General features: G+C 51.0%; 1 protein-coding gene across 3 annotated transcripts; it reads left to right on the top strand.

Annotated features, from left to right (window-relative positions):
• The first annotated feature begins 8,992 nt into the window (after positions 1-8,992).
• Fam110a (family with sequence similarity 110 member A) lies at positions 8,993-19,428 on the top strand. Of its 3 annotated transcripts, XM_057781895.1 has the most exons (3): positions 12,349-13,568; positions 13,986-14,071; positions 17,930-19,428. In XM_057781895.1, the coding sequence occupies exon 3, from the start codon at positions 18,006-18,008 to the stop codon at positions 18,894-18,896; it is 891 nt and encodes a 296-aa protein (XP_057637878.1). In that variant the 5' UTR covers positions 12,349-13,568; positions 13,986-14,071; positions 17,930-18,005; the 3' UTR covers positions 18,897-19,428. The 3 variants fall into 3 exon arrangements, with proteins under 3 accessions (XP_057637877.1, XP_057637878.1, XP_057637879.1); XM_057781894.1 differs by lacking the exons at positions 12,349-13,568; positions 13,986-14,071 and adding an exon at positions 8,993-9,184; XM_057781896.1 differs by lacking the exons at positions 12,349-13,568; positions 13,986-14,071 and adding an exon at positions 15,049-15,088.
• The last annotated feature ends 759 nt before the right edge of the window (positions 19,429-20,187 follow it).

Raw genomic sequence — 20,187 nt, forward strand, 5'->3', positions numbered from 1 at the left:
AAAAAAAAAAAAAAAAAGAATGGAAGCACAATACTGACCCCCATCATTACATAGACACCTCCCTTTTCTGCTAACTCCTTGTCCAAGGCCAGCCTGTTTACCCATGCCATTCTACGGGTGGCATCCAATCAGTCTTTTTATACCCTCGATAGAGTCCTAGGATAATTTACAAGTCCTTGTTGGTTATAGTACATGTAAGGACGTTTATATATTTTTTTCAGTCTGTAATTTTAATTTATGATTGCTCTCAGAGTAGCACTGACTCAAGCCCTGCTATTTGGTTCCTAGCCTTAAACTCATCAGAGCTCCTCTTGGCTCTCTAGTGGAGTGTCAAATGGCCACTCCGGAGTCAGAGACACCCCTTTCCAATGAGAAGATACACAATAGTTAAGGGGATAGCTGATTGGACAGGCCCCACTCCTATTGGCTGGACAGATTTCCACTACCATCACCCCTGGCAACACAGACTAGCACATGTCACATCCTCAGAGGAACAGAGGCCCTTACATTCTGGCACATTTCCCAAGATTCCAGTTTTCTCCCCTCACCTCTCGAGGCAGCAGGTATCCCGGTTCCTAACAGAGGAGGTCAGATAATCCGCAGGCCCCTGCTTGAGTCCCCAGGAGCAGAGAGGAGGACTAAAAAGACAGATTCCCCCAGGCCAGCTCATTCTGAAGAGGAGGACCATGCATCCTGTCCGTAGGGCCAGTGAAGTCCGTTTGAGTGGAACAGAAGCACCCAAGTTGCTGGCCCCCTTGGTGGGCAGGTGTATTATTTAATGCATGGACAGGATATTCAACTCATCCCAAGCCTTCATTCCCTGCTCTCCTCAACCCATTTCTATTCTCTATCATCTGCTTTAAACCTTCAATTTCCATTACTCGTGCGCTTTTGTCTCTAGGAATCTCTGGCTTTCTGGGTTCTACAGGGTGCGACCAGCCATGCCCCAGACTGACTAGTTAGTGGAAAAGTTCTTTTACTTACATCGATCACTAGGTTTCCCGAGATCTTTCCCCATAATAAGAAGGCTAAAGCAGTTCTTTCTTAGTTTTAATTTCTAAAAGCTTCCTTGAGGTAGGATCCACTGATTTCCCTGGGCACTGTGGTCAGCAGCCTTCTTTACTCAGGGATAATATGTCCAACTTCCTTCAGCCAATCCAGACTGCAGTTTCCATGGCTGACGTCACCTGAGAGGTCCCCTTCCAGGCCAGTTCCATTTGGTTCTCTTTCTAAATTTTTATCATCATCAGGTCCGCAGGCTGGAAAGGATGGCCTGGACGCTTGCATGGTGGGGTCAGGATAAGAAGGTCTTGTCGTCTAAGAGAAAGCAAAGCGGAGAAGGGGATTTGTAAAGTTTCTCTGTGGGAAGGTGTTTCCCAGAAGTGGCAATCCATACAGAGTAAGGGACAGTCTGAGGTCCTTCTGAGGGCTGTATGGATTCTATCAAAAGCTATAGGCAAACTCTTATCCCAAGGCAATGGGACTCTGAAATTAACTTAGTAATTTGTCATTTAAGGATCTGATTCATTCTTTCAACTTGACCGGAGGTGCCAAGGAGCATGACAATCCCAATTAACGTCCCGCCGGGTATATTAACTGGTGGCAGTGAATTGCCTGCTGTCATCTGAATGGCATTTTCTGTGGGTCTTAGGAGCATCTTCACTATATGGTTAGCTGTACCACCAGGAGGAGGGGAGGCTTCCACCTAATTAGTTAAGTGGTTTACAATAACCAATAAATATTTCAGTTGGCCCACTTTGGACAACATCTCCCCGGATACCCAGAGTCTCAGATCATCAGGGTTGCTTTTCTCATCTTCTTACCTGTGTTTTGGAAAATCATACATGCCCTACATGCATGTTCAGCAACGGTGTAGATTATACAACTATAACTTCGATGTTTCCTCACACGTAGCCGGGGGTCCCCAGTGACTCCCTTCCTATTAGCTTTGTGGCCTTTTTGATCAAGAGGATAAGTGACTTATTGGGGGGGCTCCCATTATGCCCTGGATCTTGACAACTCTGAAGGACAAGAGGCTGTGCCCTTTTAACCCTTCTCTTCTCGTTGGTGTTGGCTTTCCGGGAATTGGCTGTTAAGGTTCTAAAGGATGACTTTCTTCATCATAAAATTCTGCTTCTGTGTAACATCAAGGTAAGGCTTAGACAAAACATCCTGGACAGTTTTAAATGACTCTTGATTTTTTTATGACTCCATTTCCCTCAGTTGTTAAATCCTAGCAAAGTTAGCAAAAATGTAATTATTCCCATCAGACATTCATGCTTGTTCTTGTAAACATTGCCATGAGTAGATCTTGGTAGTCATAGAGATTTAACAACTAATAACCTTGAATCATCAACCACATGTCCTCCTAAGTCCTGTCCCTCATCGGCCTTGTACAACTGTGTCTTGGCTTTACGCGTTCATGGTTTTATGCTAATTTTTTATTTTTCATTCTTAGGAGAAAGCTGCTTTAGCATACAAAATCCACCTTTATCTAAAGTTATTCTCTATTCTTGATAACCCTTGTTACCAAAAACATAATCTCAAATTTACAGTCTTCTTCACAATTCTTTCTCATAACCTGCTTCTTATTTCATTTCCCTAAACAAGAATTGAATCCAAATTATATGTAGCACACTGTAGTGAATTAGGATTATCTGTACTTTTAGATGCCAAGTTTCTTTCCCCTATTGTGAACACTCTTTGCTGCAGGGATTTTTATAGTCTTTCCTCCTCCTCTGGTCTGGCACAGCCTGAGAGTTATAAAAAGTTTCCTTTTTTGATGGTGTCTTGGAGATACCAGTGACCTTGAAGTGAAAGCCTCTTGGTAAACAAGAAAAGGCAAGAGAAAGAGCACACAGAGCCCCTCAGTTACATAGTTTTCTGTAAGTGCAGCCTTAGATGGCAGAAGACATTCTCCTTGGTCTAGTTAGAACAGAGAGTAACATGCAACCCCCCCTGAACAGCCAGAAAAACCATTTCCTCTCCCATGGTCCCACCTGTAGATCTATGGGGCATCCCCACTGGAACCTGCTAAAAAGGAATCCCTGATTTTCCCAATTCTCATCAAAGGTCACAAGAAGGGGAGATTACTTCCTGTTCTCTTTTTAAGACTGGGCACGTCCCCTCGAAATGTCCCTTTCATCCAACATCTATAACATTTTTTTTTCTCCTGCCTCAGTCCTACTGGGGGTTACAAGAGTGTTTTCTGTTTTGTTTTATTTTGTTTTGTTTTTTGTTTGTCTTGGTCAACTTGACACAAACTAGAGTCATCTGGGAAGAGGGAATCTCAGCTGAGAAAACGTCTCCATCAGGTAAACTTGCAGACCCGTGAGGCAGTTTTTGGATTAATGATTGATGTGGGAGTGCACAGCCCACTGTGAGTGGTACCACCCCTGGGCTGAACAGGAAAGCAAACAGAGAACCATGGAAAGTAAGCCAGTAAGCAGCATCCTCCCACCGTCTCTGCTTCAGTTCCTTCCCCGACTTCCATCATTGGTGGACTGTGACCGACAAGTCAAACACCGTTCCCCACAACGATTTCGATCAGTGTTTTATCACAGCAGCGGAGATGCAAAGTAAGACAGAAGCCCTCGACTGCCTGACTTAGAGCTCAAGTGTCTGGATCCTGCTTTGCTGCTCGACTTGTTTTGTAAAAGACGACATCATTTTTGTCTTTGCTTCTGTTTTTCTTCATCCTTTCTTCCATACACCTTTCGGGTTTCCCTCAATAACTCAAGCTTCTGACCTTTCACTCCCTGCCCCCCAGCGTTCTGTAACTCTCCTGCTATGTCTAGCCAGATGTTAGTTACCAAATGTAATTTTAGCATCCCTTGTCCCAAGGGCTCTTCTGTGTTTAATCCCGAGCACTTTCCCACCTGCTCCTTCAGCCTTCCTGGGAACTTCTCATGACCCTCTTCCTTCCCCTGCTGCATATTAAGGGCTTTTTTTCATATTCTAGGACCAGGATGACACTGATTTTCTCATCCCTCTTATGACCGTATGGCCTTGATGGACCTCATTGTTATTATTCCGTGTGGGTTGCTGGTTGGGGAGTTTTTCAACTGCTGAAATGGCATCTGTGTGGGATGATGTTTATTTCTCAAGAGGCCCTTCTCATCCCTCTTTTTTCACTAGAGAAGAGAATACTCAATACTAAAATCAGCTCAGGCTGGGTATAGAGTGAGAGCACAAAGAATAGATCCAGTTGATCAGTCACCCCATATGATCGTCTATTAGAGTCCTTAACTTCACTTTGTGCAGGGACTAGCTCCCCACTACTGGACCTTGTGCCTCAGAGGACTATTTGGAAAAATCTTATTCTTTTAAAAAAATGTATATGTGTTGCTGGACAGCAGTGGTGTACACTTTTAATCCCAGGATTCAGAAGGCAGAGTTAGGTGGATCTCTGTGAATTTGAGGTCAGCCTAGTCTACAGAGCTAGTTCCAAGGACAGACAAGGCTACTCAGAGAAACCCTGTCTCAAGAAACAACCCCTTGTAAACAAACAAACAAACAAACAAACAGCAAACATATTTGGGTGTTTTGCTTGCATGTATGTCTGTACACTGTGAGGCCCGGAGAAGGTATCAGATCTCCTGGAACTGGAGTTACACACAGTGTGAACATCTGTGTGGCTGCTGGGAATTGAACCTGGGTCCTCTAGAAGAGCAGGCAGTGCTTGTAACCATGTAGCCATCTCTTCAGCTCCAGGAATCTTATTCATATTGGCCCCAGATCTTTTCTCCTTCCCCTTGTTTCTGGAGTTGTATTCCCAGAACCTCAGTATCGACCCTAATGGGCTATGGGGGATGTCAGGGAGAATCCTCATTTCTCCCTACTCACTTAGTCAGCACCCCTGCACTGGACTGTTCCCATTCTCAGAATGACCTAGGACTGACTGACTGTCATCCTAGTCACATTCTTGCCACCCAAACCTCCGACCACCAAGGCGGTACTTTACAGTCCAAGCCTCCTGCCTTGGTTTGGACATGAAGTCGCTTATCGCCAAATTGCTGATCTACTTTTGATTTTTAGGTTTCTGTTAGTTCTGGAGCCAGAGAGTGTCTCTACCCCCAGTGCCAAGGCAAAGAGGCAGCAGGATGTGGTTCCCAGTATGGGGATCAGTCTGCAAGACCCTTGGTTGTGGAGAGAAAGAGCCCTCACGTTGGGCACCATGTCAGAAGAAAGGACCCGGGATCTCAAGACAATGAGCACCCAATCCAAGGGATTTCAGCAAGACAGAGACTTGTGGGGAATGGTGCAGAGGTGCTGTGGCTTCTCATCCACTGTGGCTCCCCAGGGGAATGGTGCAGAGGTGCTGTGGCCTCCCATCCACTGTGGCTCCCCTGGGCTTTTATTGCTAACAAAGGGGGGTTTGTGCTCTCTCAGCGGTCAGAGCTTGGCCACATGTCCTTTTGTGATTGACTCATACAGAACAGCACAGTTTCTAGGCAGAAATGAAACTTGAACATCTATTTTGACTTCAAGAAGTGCTGATTTTGGAGGAATTTGAATTTCTGCCAAGTGGCTTCTTTACACTTTTAAAAATGGAACTTTGTCTAATTTTACCTTAGGTAGAAGAGACAGTGCAGTTTGTTCACATTTTCCATGAGAAGTTTACAGGCCCGGATCTGTCTTTGTACCACATGGCATTCCCTGACCTTCCTCCCATCTGAGTATTAACTGGGCCTGACCCTGGTTAGCTTCCAAGACCAAATGAAAGTGGCCTGTTGAGTGTTAACGTAGCTGTAGACTCTCCTGTGCCGTGCTGACAGAAGTCTCTTCTGAATTGTTTGATGTGTTGTTAACTCCTCCTCTGCCCGTCCTGGGCCTCTGCACAGTAAGTGCTCTGTCAGTGACTCAATGACAACTGCTGGAATGGAACCGAGGCCAGCGGCAAAGAGAGCAATGCAGATGTAAACATTAGCGGGGACCTACAATCAGCTCAAGCTAACTTATTCTAGCACCTTAAACAAATTGTTCTTGAGCTGGGGAGGTCCCCCAGCAGACAAGGGTACTTACTGAGCAAGCATGAATAGTTGATTGCAGATGACCAGAGCTCACATAAGCTATATGGGACTATATACCTGTGTCCCCAGGCTGTGGCAGGGCAGAGACACGAAACTCAAAGGCACTTGCTGGCCGGCAGCTGAGTCCCAGGTTCAATAAGATGTCTTGTCTCAAGAGAACGAGATGGAGATGGCCAGTGAGAGGACCAGACCGAGATCGGAGCTTGATAACCAGACTTCGAGCCCTAGAGCCTACAAGGCGGAAGAGAACTGACTTTCACAAGTTTCTTCTGTTCTCCGTGCACGGGTGCACACACTCACGTAAACAAATGTAAAACATTAACTAAAATTAAAAGAGAATAAGGCAAGAGGCAGAGGTTAGAGTTTAGAGCTAGCTTTGAGTTTGAGGCTAGTCTGGTCTACATAGCGAACTCCAGGATAGTCAGGACTACATAGAAAGACCGTGTCTCATGTCTGAGAGAGAGAGAGAGAGAGTAAGGTAGGGCAGGACACACAAATTCCTCTTCTGGTTTCTGTGTACACACACATTTGTGTGCATTAAACCACACGCACAAACAGAAGTTTAGAAAATTTCCTCTGTGTAGTGATATTTCATTTGCATTTTAATAAATAAAGCTCGCCTGAAATTGAGAGAGTCAAACAGCTGCACTGATCAGCCTTACAGACCAGGTAGTGGTGCTTGCCTTAAATCCCAGTCCTAGAGAGGATTATAAAATGGGAGGAGACGGCTCTCAGTCTCAGTCTCATTCTGAGATGCCTGGAGGCAGGATGGCCATTTCAGACTGAGAAGGAGGTAAGAGCCAGTGGCAGGCTGTTTTGCTCTTCTGACCTTCACATTGAACCCCAATATCAGTCTCTGGGTTTTTATTAATTGTGCTACTCCTCTGATAGCTCAAGAGTTAGAAATTTGCAAAATTCCCGAAAGCATGAATAAGAAATGAAGTACTGCTAAGATGTGTTCTTCCTGTAGGCTAGCTTTCCTAGCCCCAGAAGGTGCAGTGTGGGCTGCTGGGAGAGAAAAGACATCAGTTGTCTTACCCAGATATGAATCCTCTGAGCTACGGTAGTGACCGACTGGCTTGGCATGGGCACAAATGCTGTGGACCAGCCAACAGCTTTCCGGTTGGATTCAGGGCGTGTTCCCCAGGAGCATACGTATGCCTGGTATGGCAAATCGGACCAAGAACCTGTGACCGGCGAGCTCACCAGCTCCAGGGGGAACCTACTGCTATTGTTTTGCTAAATGAACATAATATCAAACTGCCCTCTAAATTCGTATCTCTATACCTGTAAAATTAGCGCAGCTGTCAGACCTCATCAGAGAAGCTTCTTTGTGTAGTGAATGGCAGCAGAGATTCACAGCCGGTTAAAGGGCGGAGCATAGGTTTCTGTGGTGTGTTCAACCACAGACGTGAAATCTGTATCAGATCAGAAAGAAGGGGCAGTAAGACTGTGAGAGCCAGAGGTCAGAAAGGATTCTTCTGGATGCTACAGGACCACTGCGCTTTGCAACTCACAGCGACTGCACAAGATCAAACCAGTTAATATTTCAGTACAGAGCAGGGAGAGGCTGATGAGCTCCCAGCCCTAGCTGGGGAGCTTTGGACAGTTGATGGCTTCTGGGGAAGGAAAATCAGTTTTTTTTTTAAAGGGTGCAGCTCTTGGTAGTTTAATCATGGTTTAGTGTATAGCTCTCCACCCACGAACAGACGGGCAGCAGATTGGACATGGTGGGTTATAAAAAGCCAAAGGAAAGGAAGGAGAGAGAGAGGATGGATGTAGGAGGAGTTGGGGGAGGAGAGTGGAGTAAATATGATCAAAATACATCATTTGTGTATATGGATGACATTCTCAAAGAATGGATAAAACATATTTAAGTGTAAAAGGGAAATTAGCTGCTGTTATTGTAAATAGGATATGTTTATTGTATAAATAGTATGGTTATGTGTTTATTATCTATTTGTGCTGTAAGGAGTGCTTTGAAACCTATGTTTAAAACACAATACTATAGGGCTGGAGAGATGGCTCAGTGGTCAAGAGCACTGACTGCTCTTCCCAGAGGTCCTAGGTTCAATTCCCAGCACCTACAACGACCGCTCACAACTGTTTGTAACTCCAGTTCCAGGGGATCCCGACACCATCATATAGACATACATGCAAGCAGAACACCAATGCACATAAAATTAAAAATAAATAAAATTTAAAAACCCTGCAACACTTCCTTAGCATTCCTCCAGTATTTTTAAATGTTTTTTAATCATGTCATTTTAAGTTACTGCATAATATTCCCAACTAGAAAGTGGAGACAACTGAAGGTAGGTACCTCAGTTATGTCGTGAGTACTGACAAGAATTATGCAGAAGGCTCAACTTAGCTTCTTCCCGGGATGGATATTAGGTACTATAATTGAATTGATTTTTCTAAGTGTTGTGGGAACTACTGAATTAGCATTGCAGTAGGGGAACAGAGAGAGACAGGGGCTCGTGGGAAATCACATAGAGAGGTAGCTGCAGAATTGGGAGTGGGGCCCAGCTTGGTGGTTTGGCGAGTAATACCAACTCATCGGTAAGCTGAGGCAGGAGGATAACAAGTTTGAGGGTTCCTTGGCCTACAGCGTGAATTTAAGGTCAGCCTGGGTAGCTTAGGGAAAAAAATGTTGGGACTAGGCCTGTGCAAAACCAAACCAAACAAATCTGGGACTAGCAATTCTTGTAGCTGGGGACCGAGGAAATCCCAGCTGGAAGAGGAGAAGAAGAAAGGGAACGCATTGGCTGCCAGGGGTCGGAGCAGCAGGAAGGACGAGCGGCCAGCTGGGCTCCGGGCGGCCACCATGGGCCCGCCCCCCCCTTCCATCTGCCGCTCCTGAGGTTGCTTGGCAACTTTGGTGGCGCGCCGTTCGAACGGAAGCGATGGGCCAATCAGGAAGTCCGGGGCGAACCATTGCGGCGACGGGGACGGCTCGTTCACTTCCCTTTCCTCCGGGCTCTGGGGACCTTCGCCCAGCAGGACCGTGGGACAGCCAGGGCTTCCCTCTCCCGAGAGCCCGTCGTTCTCAACACGCGACGGCCAACTCAGAGCTGCTGGGACCAAGTGCTCCAGCTGTCAGCCTCGGCAGCCCGCGAGAGGCGGGGGACTCCAGACACAGGGTGCTGGTAAGCATGGGGGTGAGGCGGGGGAGGGTCCGGGGGCAGCAGCGTCCACACACCGTCCCAGGCAAGCGTTCCAGCACAGATGACCGACAGAGGGTCCAGGTCTAGTGTCCAGTTCAGGCGGCCCGCAGAGGATCCAGGCTGTTCCCAGTCCCACCATGCAGCCTCCACCTCAGGCAGATTGCCGTGAGACGTTCAGAGGGTCCCTGCTGGTCACTCTCATGGCTTTGGGAGGACACGGCTCGGGGGATCCCAGGGCTAGATTACCTCCGCCCCACCTGTCCTTGGACTTCCCCTCCGGGCCATATGGCCTTCCCTTCCCCAGGGACTCTTTGGCAACTTTTCTGCCTGAATGGTCCCGAATCCCAGGGCTGCCCTCTGAGAGAGCCTCCCTGGGGGCAGGCTAGCAGGACAGCAGAGCCAAAGGGCCTGGAAGTCACGTGGGCCTCTCGGAAGTCTGCTCCTGTGAGTGCTGTGCACTCCGTGTGTGTGTGTGTGTGTGTGTGTGTGTGTGTGTGTGTGTGTGTTGGGGGTGGGTGGGTCAGCCTTGCCAGTCACTGAACTTTAGAGCTGTGGGCTGGGTCAGGCCCTCCTAAGTTAAGCGTCTGGTTTAGGCTGGACTGTGCTTCTTGCTCAGGCTGCCATTGTCCGTCTCTGTTCATAGGTGGGCAGACTGAGGTGCTGAGAAGTTGAGCCCATTGTTCAAAGTCACAGACTTAACTTCAGGATTCTTCCAGTCCTCGACACAGGGAAGAGGCAGATTTGATGGAGGCTCTCTTCTGAGGGGAACTGCTCGTCCTCCAGTCCTCATTCTGGCTCTGGGGGGAGTCTGTGTTTGCCTGTCTGTGTGTCCTTGTGGCGTCCCCCCTTACCCTCAGGGTCTCGTGTGGGCCAAACTGGCCTCAGTCTTACTCTGTACACTAGACTGGTCTTGAACTCGCCGTCGCCCTGGATCTGTCTTCTCTGATGACAGGCATGTGTCTCCACCACGCTAGTTTTATGCCATTTTTAGGATGGAACCCAGGGCTTGGTGCGTGCTAAGCAAGCACTCCGCCGACTGGGCTTCCACCCCTGGGCGTCCAGTCCACCCCCTGCCTCATGTGTTCTTTCCGCATTGTCTGGCTTCCTGTGGCCTGGTCTCTCCCTGTGTACCTCGTTTTTCTCAGTAGAGTCCGGTCCATATTGTGCACTAGGTATCTTATTAGGTGGTTTATTATCTTCTTCACAGGAATGTGTCAGGCAAGTGAGATGCTTAACACAGGCACAAAATGTCAGGGTGCCCGAAGCTTCCAGAACGAGGATGATCAAAGCCAACATCTGTTGGCCATTTGCTGTGTGTTGTCCTGGGGGTGGAGCAGGGTAGGGTGGTGTCCGCTCTGGTCAACTCTGACAAGCATAGGCATCACTGTTAGAGTAAACGCCCCCTCCACCACAACCTCCCCCAATCCAGTTACCTCATTTTTAGGCAAAAATGACAGATGCCACAATGCTGCATGGCTTGTAGCAAGCAGGGACTGGACAAATGTCAGCGGCCATCAGTAGGGGCTGATGGGAAATAATCAGAAACTGCTTAGGTACTGATGGGCACCAAGAGAAACATGGGCTACTGAACAGAGGAGATGAGTGAAAATGGCACGCGTACCATGACACACTTTGCCGTCCCAAGCTTCTACCGCGGGTCAGCTAATTGAGAAGCCACTAAGTAGATATACTGATGACATCTACAGAAAGTTATGAGGTCATGGCTCTGCCTGTGATTTGTCACTGGTTGTGTGACTTTGGGCAAGTTTCTTCACATTCCGAGCTGGGATAAAACACTGCATGTGAGCTCAGGCCTCGACAGGGTACTGTAGGGGCAGGAAGTGGGTGTGACCACAGGTCTAACTCAAGCCTCCCCCCACCCCAAATCTGCCTTTGCTCCCACTTTGTCAGGGTGCAAACTGAGTCTCAAAGTTTGAATTAGTGGAGGAGCATATATGAGGGAGGGGAGATCTGTGTAGATGCTCACTGCCCTTGGCATCACACCCACGCCCCTTCCATGGTGGCCCACCCATCACTACCTCCCTGAGGTTCGTGCAAAGTTACTATGAGCAAGGCTGACTCCCGGGCAGGCCAGGGCATGATGCTGGGGAAAACTCCAGAAATAGCTTGGAACCTGGCCTGCCCTGGAGAATGCCCAGTCGGGTGTCTCTGACCTGGACAGCTGGGCTGGCTCTTCCCCACTGCCTGGAGCCTTGTTGATCCTCCTCTGTCTACCAAGCCTGAGCCAGGTTTCCTTTGAAAGGACAGAGAAGCAGATGGGGTGGTGAAGAATGTTATAAAAATGATCAGCCCTAGAGATCTACCTTCTACTGGGAAGAAAGGATGCAAAGAGTGGGCACAGCTGCTTGGGCTCAGGCCGCTTGCCTTGTACTCAGTACTAAACCAGTCTGAGCCATGATTTCCCTCACTCTATGAAGTGAGGGGCTTACTGCTTTTATCTCACGAACACATATTCTACAACAGGCATGCGGAAGTCAGAGGGCACATCTACACAGAAGCACGCACTATCTGCCGCCGTATTCAGCTTACTGCACTTAGCCTGGTGTCTTCAAGTTTCATTCATGTAGTGTGTGTCAGTCCCCTTTCCCTCGTAAAGGCTGAATCATCTGTTTTATCTTTCCTCACCCATTCATTCACTGGTGGGACCTTGGACTGTGCCTAGCTTTTGGCTGTGGTCACTAAGGCTGCTGCGGGTTTAGTGGGAGGATCTTTGCTGGCATGCACGGTCTGGGTCCCTTACGACGAGTGTTCAGAGATTTCTAGGTGCTGCTCTGGTCATTCACTACTTAACCCACACAGAACTCTCATGTTGTGGTTTTCACTATCCGCTGTGCACAGGGTCCTAAAGCCGCACCTCCTTACCAACACTAAGTATCTTAATGTATGTTTTGGATAGGACCCGTGCTAATGGGTGTGATACCCTGTGCTACTGTGATTTCGATTGGCATTTCTTTAATGGTTTCGAGGTGTGGAACTTATTTCTTTATATTCATTGGCTCTTTAGATAGCTTTTGCATATGTGTGTATGTGGAGGGGGCCAGGCTAGTTTCGAACTCATGACCCTCCTGCCTCAGCCTCATTAATCTCAGTGCTGAGATTAAGATATGTGCCACGATGCCCAGCTTCATTTCCTTCTTTGTGGAAGGTGCTGTTTCAGGTGCTGCTTCAAGTGACTGAAGTTTTAGCTGTCACCATGCTGCTGCTCTTGGCCTTGCAGCGTCATGGTGGATGCCTCCTCCAGAGCCGGGCCTTGGAAGATCTGTGTGTCCAGCTAGCATCACGGTTTTCTCTTTGATGGCAGCATCGTGCCTTAGGCCTGTTTTATAGTGGAGGACACTGAGGTACGGAGAGCTTCGCCGCAGCGGAGGTAAGGGTGGGGTGAACCAGAGCCCTGAAGATTTTGACTCTGCGTCTTTGGAGGAAGAGCAAGGCTTGGCTGGAAGTGGCCGAACTTGAACAGGGCGAAGGGATGCCGGCAGCAGTAACGTGGTGGCTGAGGGGAGATGTGGCACTCAGAGATCCCGGTCCCCCCTGCCCCCGCTAATTATTAAGTACAAAGGGGGAATGATCAGTGTTCCAGCTGATTACCAAGATCTTGTCCAATGCTCCTTCCTTACTGTCTTCCTCCCTTCCTCCTTCCATCTTCCTCCTTGTCTTCCCCTTCTCTCCCCCTCTTTCCTTCCTTTGGAAATTGGAGTGTGATTGACATACAGAAAGCTGTATGTGTTTGATGTGTGTATCTTGATGCTGGCCTGGGCCTTCTTCAGCCTCTTGGACAACAACGTTCTCATTTGTTCCTGGGAGGAGGAAACACAGCAGAGCCGTGGTGCTCAGCCCAGTGGGTGGCTAGGAAAAAAAAATGACAAGGACGTGAACGCCAGGAATGGCAAGATCAGCAAAGGTGCTGCTTTAAGGAGAACAGGGTGCAAGAAGGTCCATGGAGGCCCCACAGGGCAGAAAGGGAGGGCTCTCAGAGACAGTGAGGGAAGAGGTTTTAGACAGAAAGCAGTTGGTGCAAGGACCCTGGGGTAGGAAAGATGTTTGTAAAGGACTAGTAGCCAGGAGTGTTCTGTGATTGGTCCAGGAACGACAGTTTGGATGAGGTGGTAAAGTTGGGCAAAGACCAGAGGGCCATGTGGGAGGCTGGAATTTATCCCTGGGAGCGTATGAGGATCAAGCACATTAGTAGTGAAGTGTGGGTCTGCTAAGAAAACATCGCCATTGTCTCATGTTATAGCGGAGGACGCTGCAGCCCCAAACACAGCCTGGATGTGTTTCCATAGGTGGCGGATCCTTATGGAGACCAGGCAACGTGGCTGAGTGGTTTTACGGGATTTGCCAGGAGGTACATTCTGTCTCTTGTCTCTCTCCCTATCAGATCCAAGCCTGGGTTCAAATCCTGGTTCTATCATTTGCTGATTGTGTGATCTCAGGCAGGTGGCTTCACTTCTCTATGCCTTAGTTATCTCATCTGTAGAATGGGCACAATAGCAGTATCTGCCTCACAGGAATAAGAATGGAATGAGTTCACATATAATCTGAGCTAGCATGGCAGTACATAAATGTAATCCCAAAAGGGTAGCTGAGGCAGGAGGATGGAGAGTTCCAGACTGACCTCGACTATACAGCAAGACCCGTTTAAAACAAACACCCATCCTCCACCAATGACAAGGACAACAAAAAGCTTCAGACAGTGTCTGCTGCTAAAGAAATTTGCAGGAATGAGCAGGCTTCTCTTTGACAGGTGCTTCTGTCTTTGTAGTGTGTGCACTGTTAGGCCCTGAGGGCTGCTGACTGCCTGTTCCTCTGCTATCCCAGCCAGGCCAAGCAGTGAGCTGACTGGCCAAGGTGAGTGACTTGTCCTCTGTCCTGTAACATACAGGACTAGAGGGGCCTTCAATGCTCAAAAGGAAGGAAAGTGGACAGGAACCATTTCCTGTCTCCTCCTGCCCCACCCAAGCCCTGGCCCAGCCTCCTCCTGGGTAGAGGAGTGTTTTGCCAGGGCTGGGGTCTCCTTCCCCTGGACCTCACAATACCCTGGAAAGTGACAGAACCCTGGACTGGCAGAGGGGACAGCTGGATCCCGCCAGGGATCCCTCCCAGCAGGGTTGCCGACTCCTCTGTGAACTATGGGTTTCAGGTTGTCCCCCTGCTGGTGGTCCTGCTCTTCAGGGGTTAAATGGGCCATCTGGCGCCACTCCACTGTGGTTGTCCCTCTTGATCCTTCAAGCTGGCACACAGCCAGCACCTCAAGCCTTGAGCACTCGCAGTAGGCTGTCCCCTACGGTCCCACTCTTCTCATTCATGGGACTGAAGCCCAGCCACCTGCTGGCACACAGGGGGAAGGGTGGCATTGAGGAGTGGTGGGAGGGAAAGTACCCAGGTTGGACTCCCCCGGTTGATTTTGGCAAGTGACTCAGCCCGGCCTGTCTGGGGTTTCCATTAGTCAACTTGGATGACAATGGAGTTGCCTCATAGGAAGGCTACCCAGACCACACTAATTCTCACTGCGCCCCGTTTAATCACGGAAAGATTAAATGTTCAGGAAGAGCACTTTCCCGTGCCGGGCAGTGAAGGCCAACTAGAATCCCGTGCAACTCTGCCTGATGTGCTGCCGGCTGTACAGGCTCCAGTTCGGATAAGAGCCCGGCGGGGTGAGCCTGGGGGCGCCGCTGCGACCAGGTTTCCGCACCAGGCTGCCAGTCACCCATTGCGATCACTGCCTGGCCCTCCTTCCCACTCCTCGAACACTCCGGGCCGGCGGGTTCACCTACCAGGCCCCGGAAGTTGCGCAAATACCGGCTACCTGAGCCAGGTGGGCGGGAGGCGCGCAGGCTGCTGGCAGGAGGCGGCTTGCGCAGCCAGGTATGTTGCGGTGCTGGGGAGTGGGGAGCGCGGCAGGGATTGTGCCTTCAGTCCCCGCATGATCTGCTGCTCAGAGAGGGACAGCAGATCATGGGGGACTCACACAGCCTCTGCTCACCTCAAGGCTTGCCGCCTTAGTCTCCAGGATTTCTTCTAAGTGAGAAAGGGCCGAAACCAAACTGGGGCCTTCCTGGCGTCCTGATCAGTTCTTTGGGAGCCTGAAGGGAGGGACAAAATCCGACTATGGGCCTGGAACAGTGACCAGAAAGGCTCGAGGTTGCTGCATTTAGGGCCATTTGCGGCAGGATTTGAAAGCCCATCGTGAGAAAAGTCCCCAGAGGAGACTTTTAATCTCACTTGGCGACCCGGACCCAGGCTTCCTCTTGGAGGGGCCCCTGTGACGTGAGTTGGTGCCGGTCTGCTGGCTCATTGTGATCAGCCCCTACCAGATGTCTCCTTTGTCCCTGCTGGAGCCTAGATCCGCCCTTCTGGATGGGGCTTAGAGACCCTCGGAAGGGGCGGGTCTGCTCGCTCCTGTAATCAGAGCCTGAGTATCTGACAGAGAGCCTGGTTTATGGAGCGCTGGCCATTTTCCAGGTGCTGCAAACCCGTTTGATCTTTCCAGCGGTGACCCGAAGGCACAGGGAGGTCTATTTTTAACTGCCTTTAGCAGATAAGGGATCAGTCTGTTAAGAGCTTGTGCAAGGTGCAAGGCAGGGGCTGGTGGGAGAGTGGGGACCCGGATGGTCTGTCGCATCTGTTCCTGCCCCCATTTTAATCTAGGGTTAGGTGGTGGGTATAGAAGCAAGGTGGTGGTGGTGGGGGGGAGCTTCTGCCTTGGCCCTGCCCCTCTGACCTCCTTCCTCTTTCCCAGGTGATGTTTGGGAGGGAACTGCCTCAGCCACCACCAACGGGTTGGACTGGTTTGGGTGGCAGAGCAGATGTGGGGGTTAAGGAGGTGGGGCAGAGTCTGGCTACCTAGGCAGGGCTCTGTAGCAGCTTTAATGGCCAGACCTTTCCTGCCCAAGGTCACCTGGGGGTCTACTTGAGTGGGGCCAGCCCTCCTTTCCTGCCTATTAGGCCCCTGAGTCTAGAGAGCAGCCCTGCCCCCAACCCCCATCACTGTTCTGGGGGCTGGGGGAAGCTGAGGGAAGTGCAGATATATCTGCAGATAGGCTATGCTTGCCCAGTGCATGCAGTCTTTAAAACATGATGATGGAATTTGCTCACAGTTACAAACCTAGAGAGCACCTGCCCCTCTGGATTGCCAGCCCTGGGAACACTACCCCCTTTACCTTGGACTCACCTATCCGCGGTGGGCGGGGCTTCTCTAGTTCACTGGTGTGCTGGTTCTCAGCTAACCCTCCTAGGCATTTCAGTTCAGGACACACTTGTGGAATATCTAGCATGTATTGAGAGCCACATCATGAAGCTGAGACCCAGTGAACAAAGCAGCCGAAACCTCTGCCTTCCTGGAGCTAGTATTTTAGGGAGTGGGGGACAGCAAAGAATGAAAGAACCATATCCACAGTAAGTTCTATGCCACCCAGGACTATAACGAGAAGAGAAGCAGGGTGTGCGTGTGTGCGTGTGTGTGTGTGTAGAAGCAGTGCCACAGGAGTGGGCTCAAATTGCCTTTTTAATTTCCTCTGGGATCTAGGGAAGTCTCAGTTTCAGAGTCTCAGTTTTCCCTGCTACAAAATGGTGACAGTGGCTTCTGGGCTGTTTGAGGTGGATCAAGAGAGCGTGGCTTTGAGTGTCTGGCACACTGTGGGGAGTCCCTGTCTTGGGATGTCTGGATGTCTCAGTGACGTTTTTACTGTGTTTGGACATGCTCGGTCTCGGTGCAGCCATGGAGAACTTGAAGCATGGCTGGAGCTAGTGTTGTTGAGTGACTGAATTGCCAGAGTCCGTAGCCCCTGGGCTCAGCCCCCCCCCCCTTAGAGACAAGAAGGTTTGACATGGGTTTCGCATTGCTGCATATCTGAGGGGCCGAGGTGGTGGGGAGAACTGTGGCCCTTTCTGACCATGTTTCCTTGATCTGACTGTCGGACAACTATGGGGCCACTTGAGCACCCAGGCCTGGGCCTTACAGCCCATGAGCACTGTCATGGTGGTCGGTCAGCAGCATACCTTTGGGTGGGGCTGTGACCTCGACAGTTCCCTGCAGCTAGCTCTGGGCTGGTACTCCTGTCTGTGCGCCTTGATCTCTGTGGTCTTGGCCTTGGAGCCATATCCTGGATGCTACTCTAGTCTGGGCTCTGCGAGGGTGGGGGTGTGGGCTTTCTTTCTGCTCCTCCCCTGCAGCCTCTGCTTTTGTGCCCTTTGTGGGCCTGGCAGGCCCAGGCAGGTGGTTGGCACTGCACATCTTCCTGCCTGGACTAGTTGTGGGATGTTGGTGGTATCTGGCTCCTCTGGGCAGTTCAGGTGGGATGTGGGTGGTGGCCATTCAAGCCCAACTCTCCTGTCTCTAGTATCCTCTATCTTGGGAGCAAGGGAAGGCTTAAGCAAGTTCATTGCCTCCCTGAGCTTCAGTTTCCCCATCCATAAATGGGTCTGTTCAGAGGACCCTGAGGCCGAGCCTGGAGCCTGCTTTGCTCTCTTTAAAATGGACCTGCTGTCTCTGCCTCTTCCCTCTCACCCGCAGCTGCGCTGGTCCTCGCCCAGTATTGGAGGGAAAGGGTGTGGGTGGGGCCACAGGCCTTCCAATGGTACATTCTGCCTGATGATTGGCTCTTCGTGAGGCAGGGGCGTGTCCTCTACCTTATAATAGCGCAGGCTTCGCAGCCAGCCGAGCCTTTGTCTGAACGTGCTCAGCCTGTCTTCTTTTCTTGCTTGTAGCCGAGCCCGGCATCCAGCTGCCAACTTTGTGCCTGTATCTGTCTCCTCGCCTCTGCCCTCGGGGTATGTAACCGCCATGCCCGTGGACACTCTGAGCCCTGCAGCCCCCGCCGCTCCTGCCCTACCTTTTCGCCTGCGAACCAAGGTCCCCAGCTACCTGCTACCAAGGCCAGCGGATGGGGGAGCCCGGAAGCTGAGTGCCGTGGAACGCTTGGAGGCTGACAAGGCCAAGTATGTCAAGAGCCTCCATGTGGCCAACACCCGCCAGGAGCCTGTGCAACCCCCGCTGGCCCGACAGCCCCTCTTCAGCCCTGGTCCTAGGGGGCCAGTGCTCACTCCCAGCCGCCGAGTCTTGCCCTGTCCTGGTCGGCGGCCCCAATTGGACATTGACATCCTTAGCAGTCTCATCAACCTGTGTGATAGTCCTGTGACCCCAGCTGAGGCCAGCCGAACTCCTGTACGGGCAGAAGGATCTGCCCACAAGGTCCCACCAGCCACCCCTCCTCGTCCACCGCCTACTACGGTCGCTGTGCGCCGAGTGGATGTTCGTCCCCTACCTGCTTCACCTGCTCGTCCTTGTCCATCGCCTGGCACCACTGCCACCTCCAGCCCGGGTCGGCCACCTGGCCTGCAACGCTCCAAGTCGGACCTGAGCGAGCGCTTTTCCAGGGCAGCAGCCGACCTCGAGCGCTTTTTTAACTTCTGCGGCCTGGATCCCGAGGAAGCACGAGGATTGGGGGTGGCCCACCTAGCAAGGGCCAGCTCGGACATCGTGTCTCTAGCCGGCCCGAGTGCTGGACCTTGCAGCTCCGAAGGGGGCTGTTCACGCCGCAGCTCTGCTACAGTGGAGGAGCGGGCCCTGGAGCGTGTCCCCTACGGGGTGTCTGTGATTGAGCGCAATGCCCGCGTGATCAAGTGGCTGTATGGGTTGCGGCAGGCACGGGACCCTCCGGCTACTGAGGGCTAGGTCTCCTGGACTCAGGCTTCCCGGAAGGACATCGTGAAGAGGCAATTGGCACCTTGTCCTTTCTTGTTTTCATTGGCAGCTCCCTTGGTTGTACTTGGTGTAGAGGCCAAGACTTAGTCCTAGACCAGCATCCTCTGGCAAGCAAGGACTGACCTACAGAGGCTTGCTGTTGCCCTTGGCCTCCCCTACCCCTAAACAAGGTTTGTGACAGTGTGCTTCTGCCTGGTTCCTCTGGTAAGGCTGGATTTGGGCTGCTTCCCCTCCAATGAGTTGGGAACCAAGTACTTTGCCAAGCCTGTCTGCCCCGAGGGGCCGTTTCCTCCTTCCTTCTCTGTCCTCCTTTGCTGACTTCCTCTTCCTTACCGAATGGGCCCTGGCTTCCGGGGAACTCGCTCTGTGGAGGAGGTTGAGAGGTTGGGATCTGTCTACTGCTCTTCCTGGTCTTTGGCAGGTGGTCTGGGCGGGTAAAACTATCCCAGGAGGGACTGGCCAGGAGCTGCTGCTCAGACTTCTCTGTGGTTAATAAACACAAATGTCTGTTTCTCAAAGTCTGGTGCTTCAGACTCTTCTGTGTTCACAGCGGGAGGAGTGGGAGAAGGCTTGGGATAGGGCCTGCAAAATGGGATGACTGTTGACCCCCGATATTCAGGAGGCCAGTGACTAACCTGTGTCAGTGCAGGCAGGCCTCACCTGAGACTCGCCTGCGGGATCCTCCACAGGTGAGGAGACGGTCAGCCAGTGAGTAGGATCAGAGCTGAGAGTGGGTTCTTTTCCCCTCCAAAAGGAAGGCACAAGGAAAAGGCATGGAGCCACTCACCCTGAAAGCAGCCAGCCCTGCTGAGTTCCCAATGGAGAAGGCCGTTCAGCAAGAGAAAGCTCTGATTGTAGGTTGCCAGGACTCAGCAGGGGCTGGAGGTGAGAGTTTTGGAGGAAGAGGGACTTGGGGGAGAACAACCCAGAGTGACCCTGGACAGGCCAGTCTTACTTCTGGGCCTCAGCAGAGCGCTTGGTGGTACGGGTCTTTGGTTGTGACCTTAAATTCTGGGGCTTTTGAATTGCTCTATATCCCAGAGCAGCTAACTATGGAGCTATGGCCTCACATCTGACCAGTCTCCCAAGTTAGTATTCCCCATGTGGTGGAGTAACTGGACTCCTGGGTGCATGAAGGGTGACCTGGGGGATGGCCTGACTGTCTCCCACGGGGAGGGGGACTGGGTGGTGTTTCCTCATTGCAGGCTGCCTTGGCTCCAGTCTTCAGAAACAGGAAACATCAGGGGAGGCATGGTGTCAG

Source organism: Chionomys nivalis, chromosome 9 (genome assembly GCF_950005125.1).
Source record: "Chionomys nivalis chromosome 9, mChiNiv1.1, whole genome shotgun sequence".
NCBI lineage: Eukaryota > Metazoa > Chordata > Mammalia > Rodentia > Cricetidae > Chionomys > Chionomys nivalis.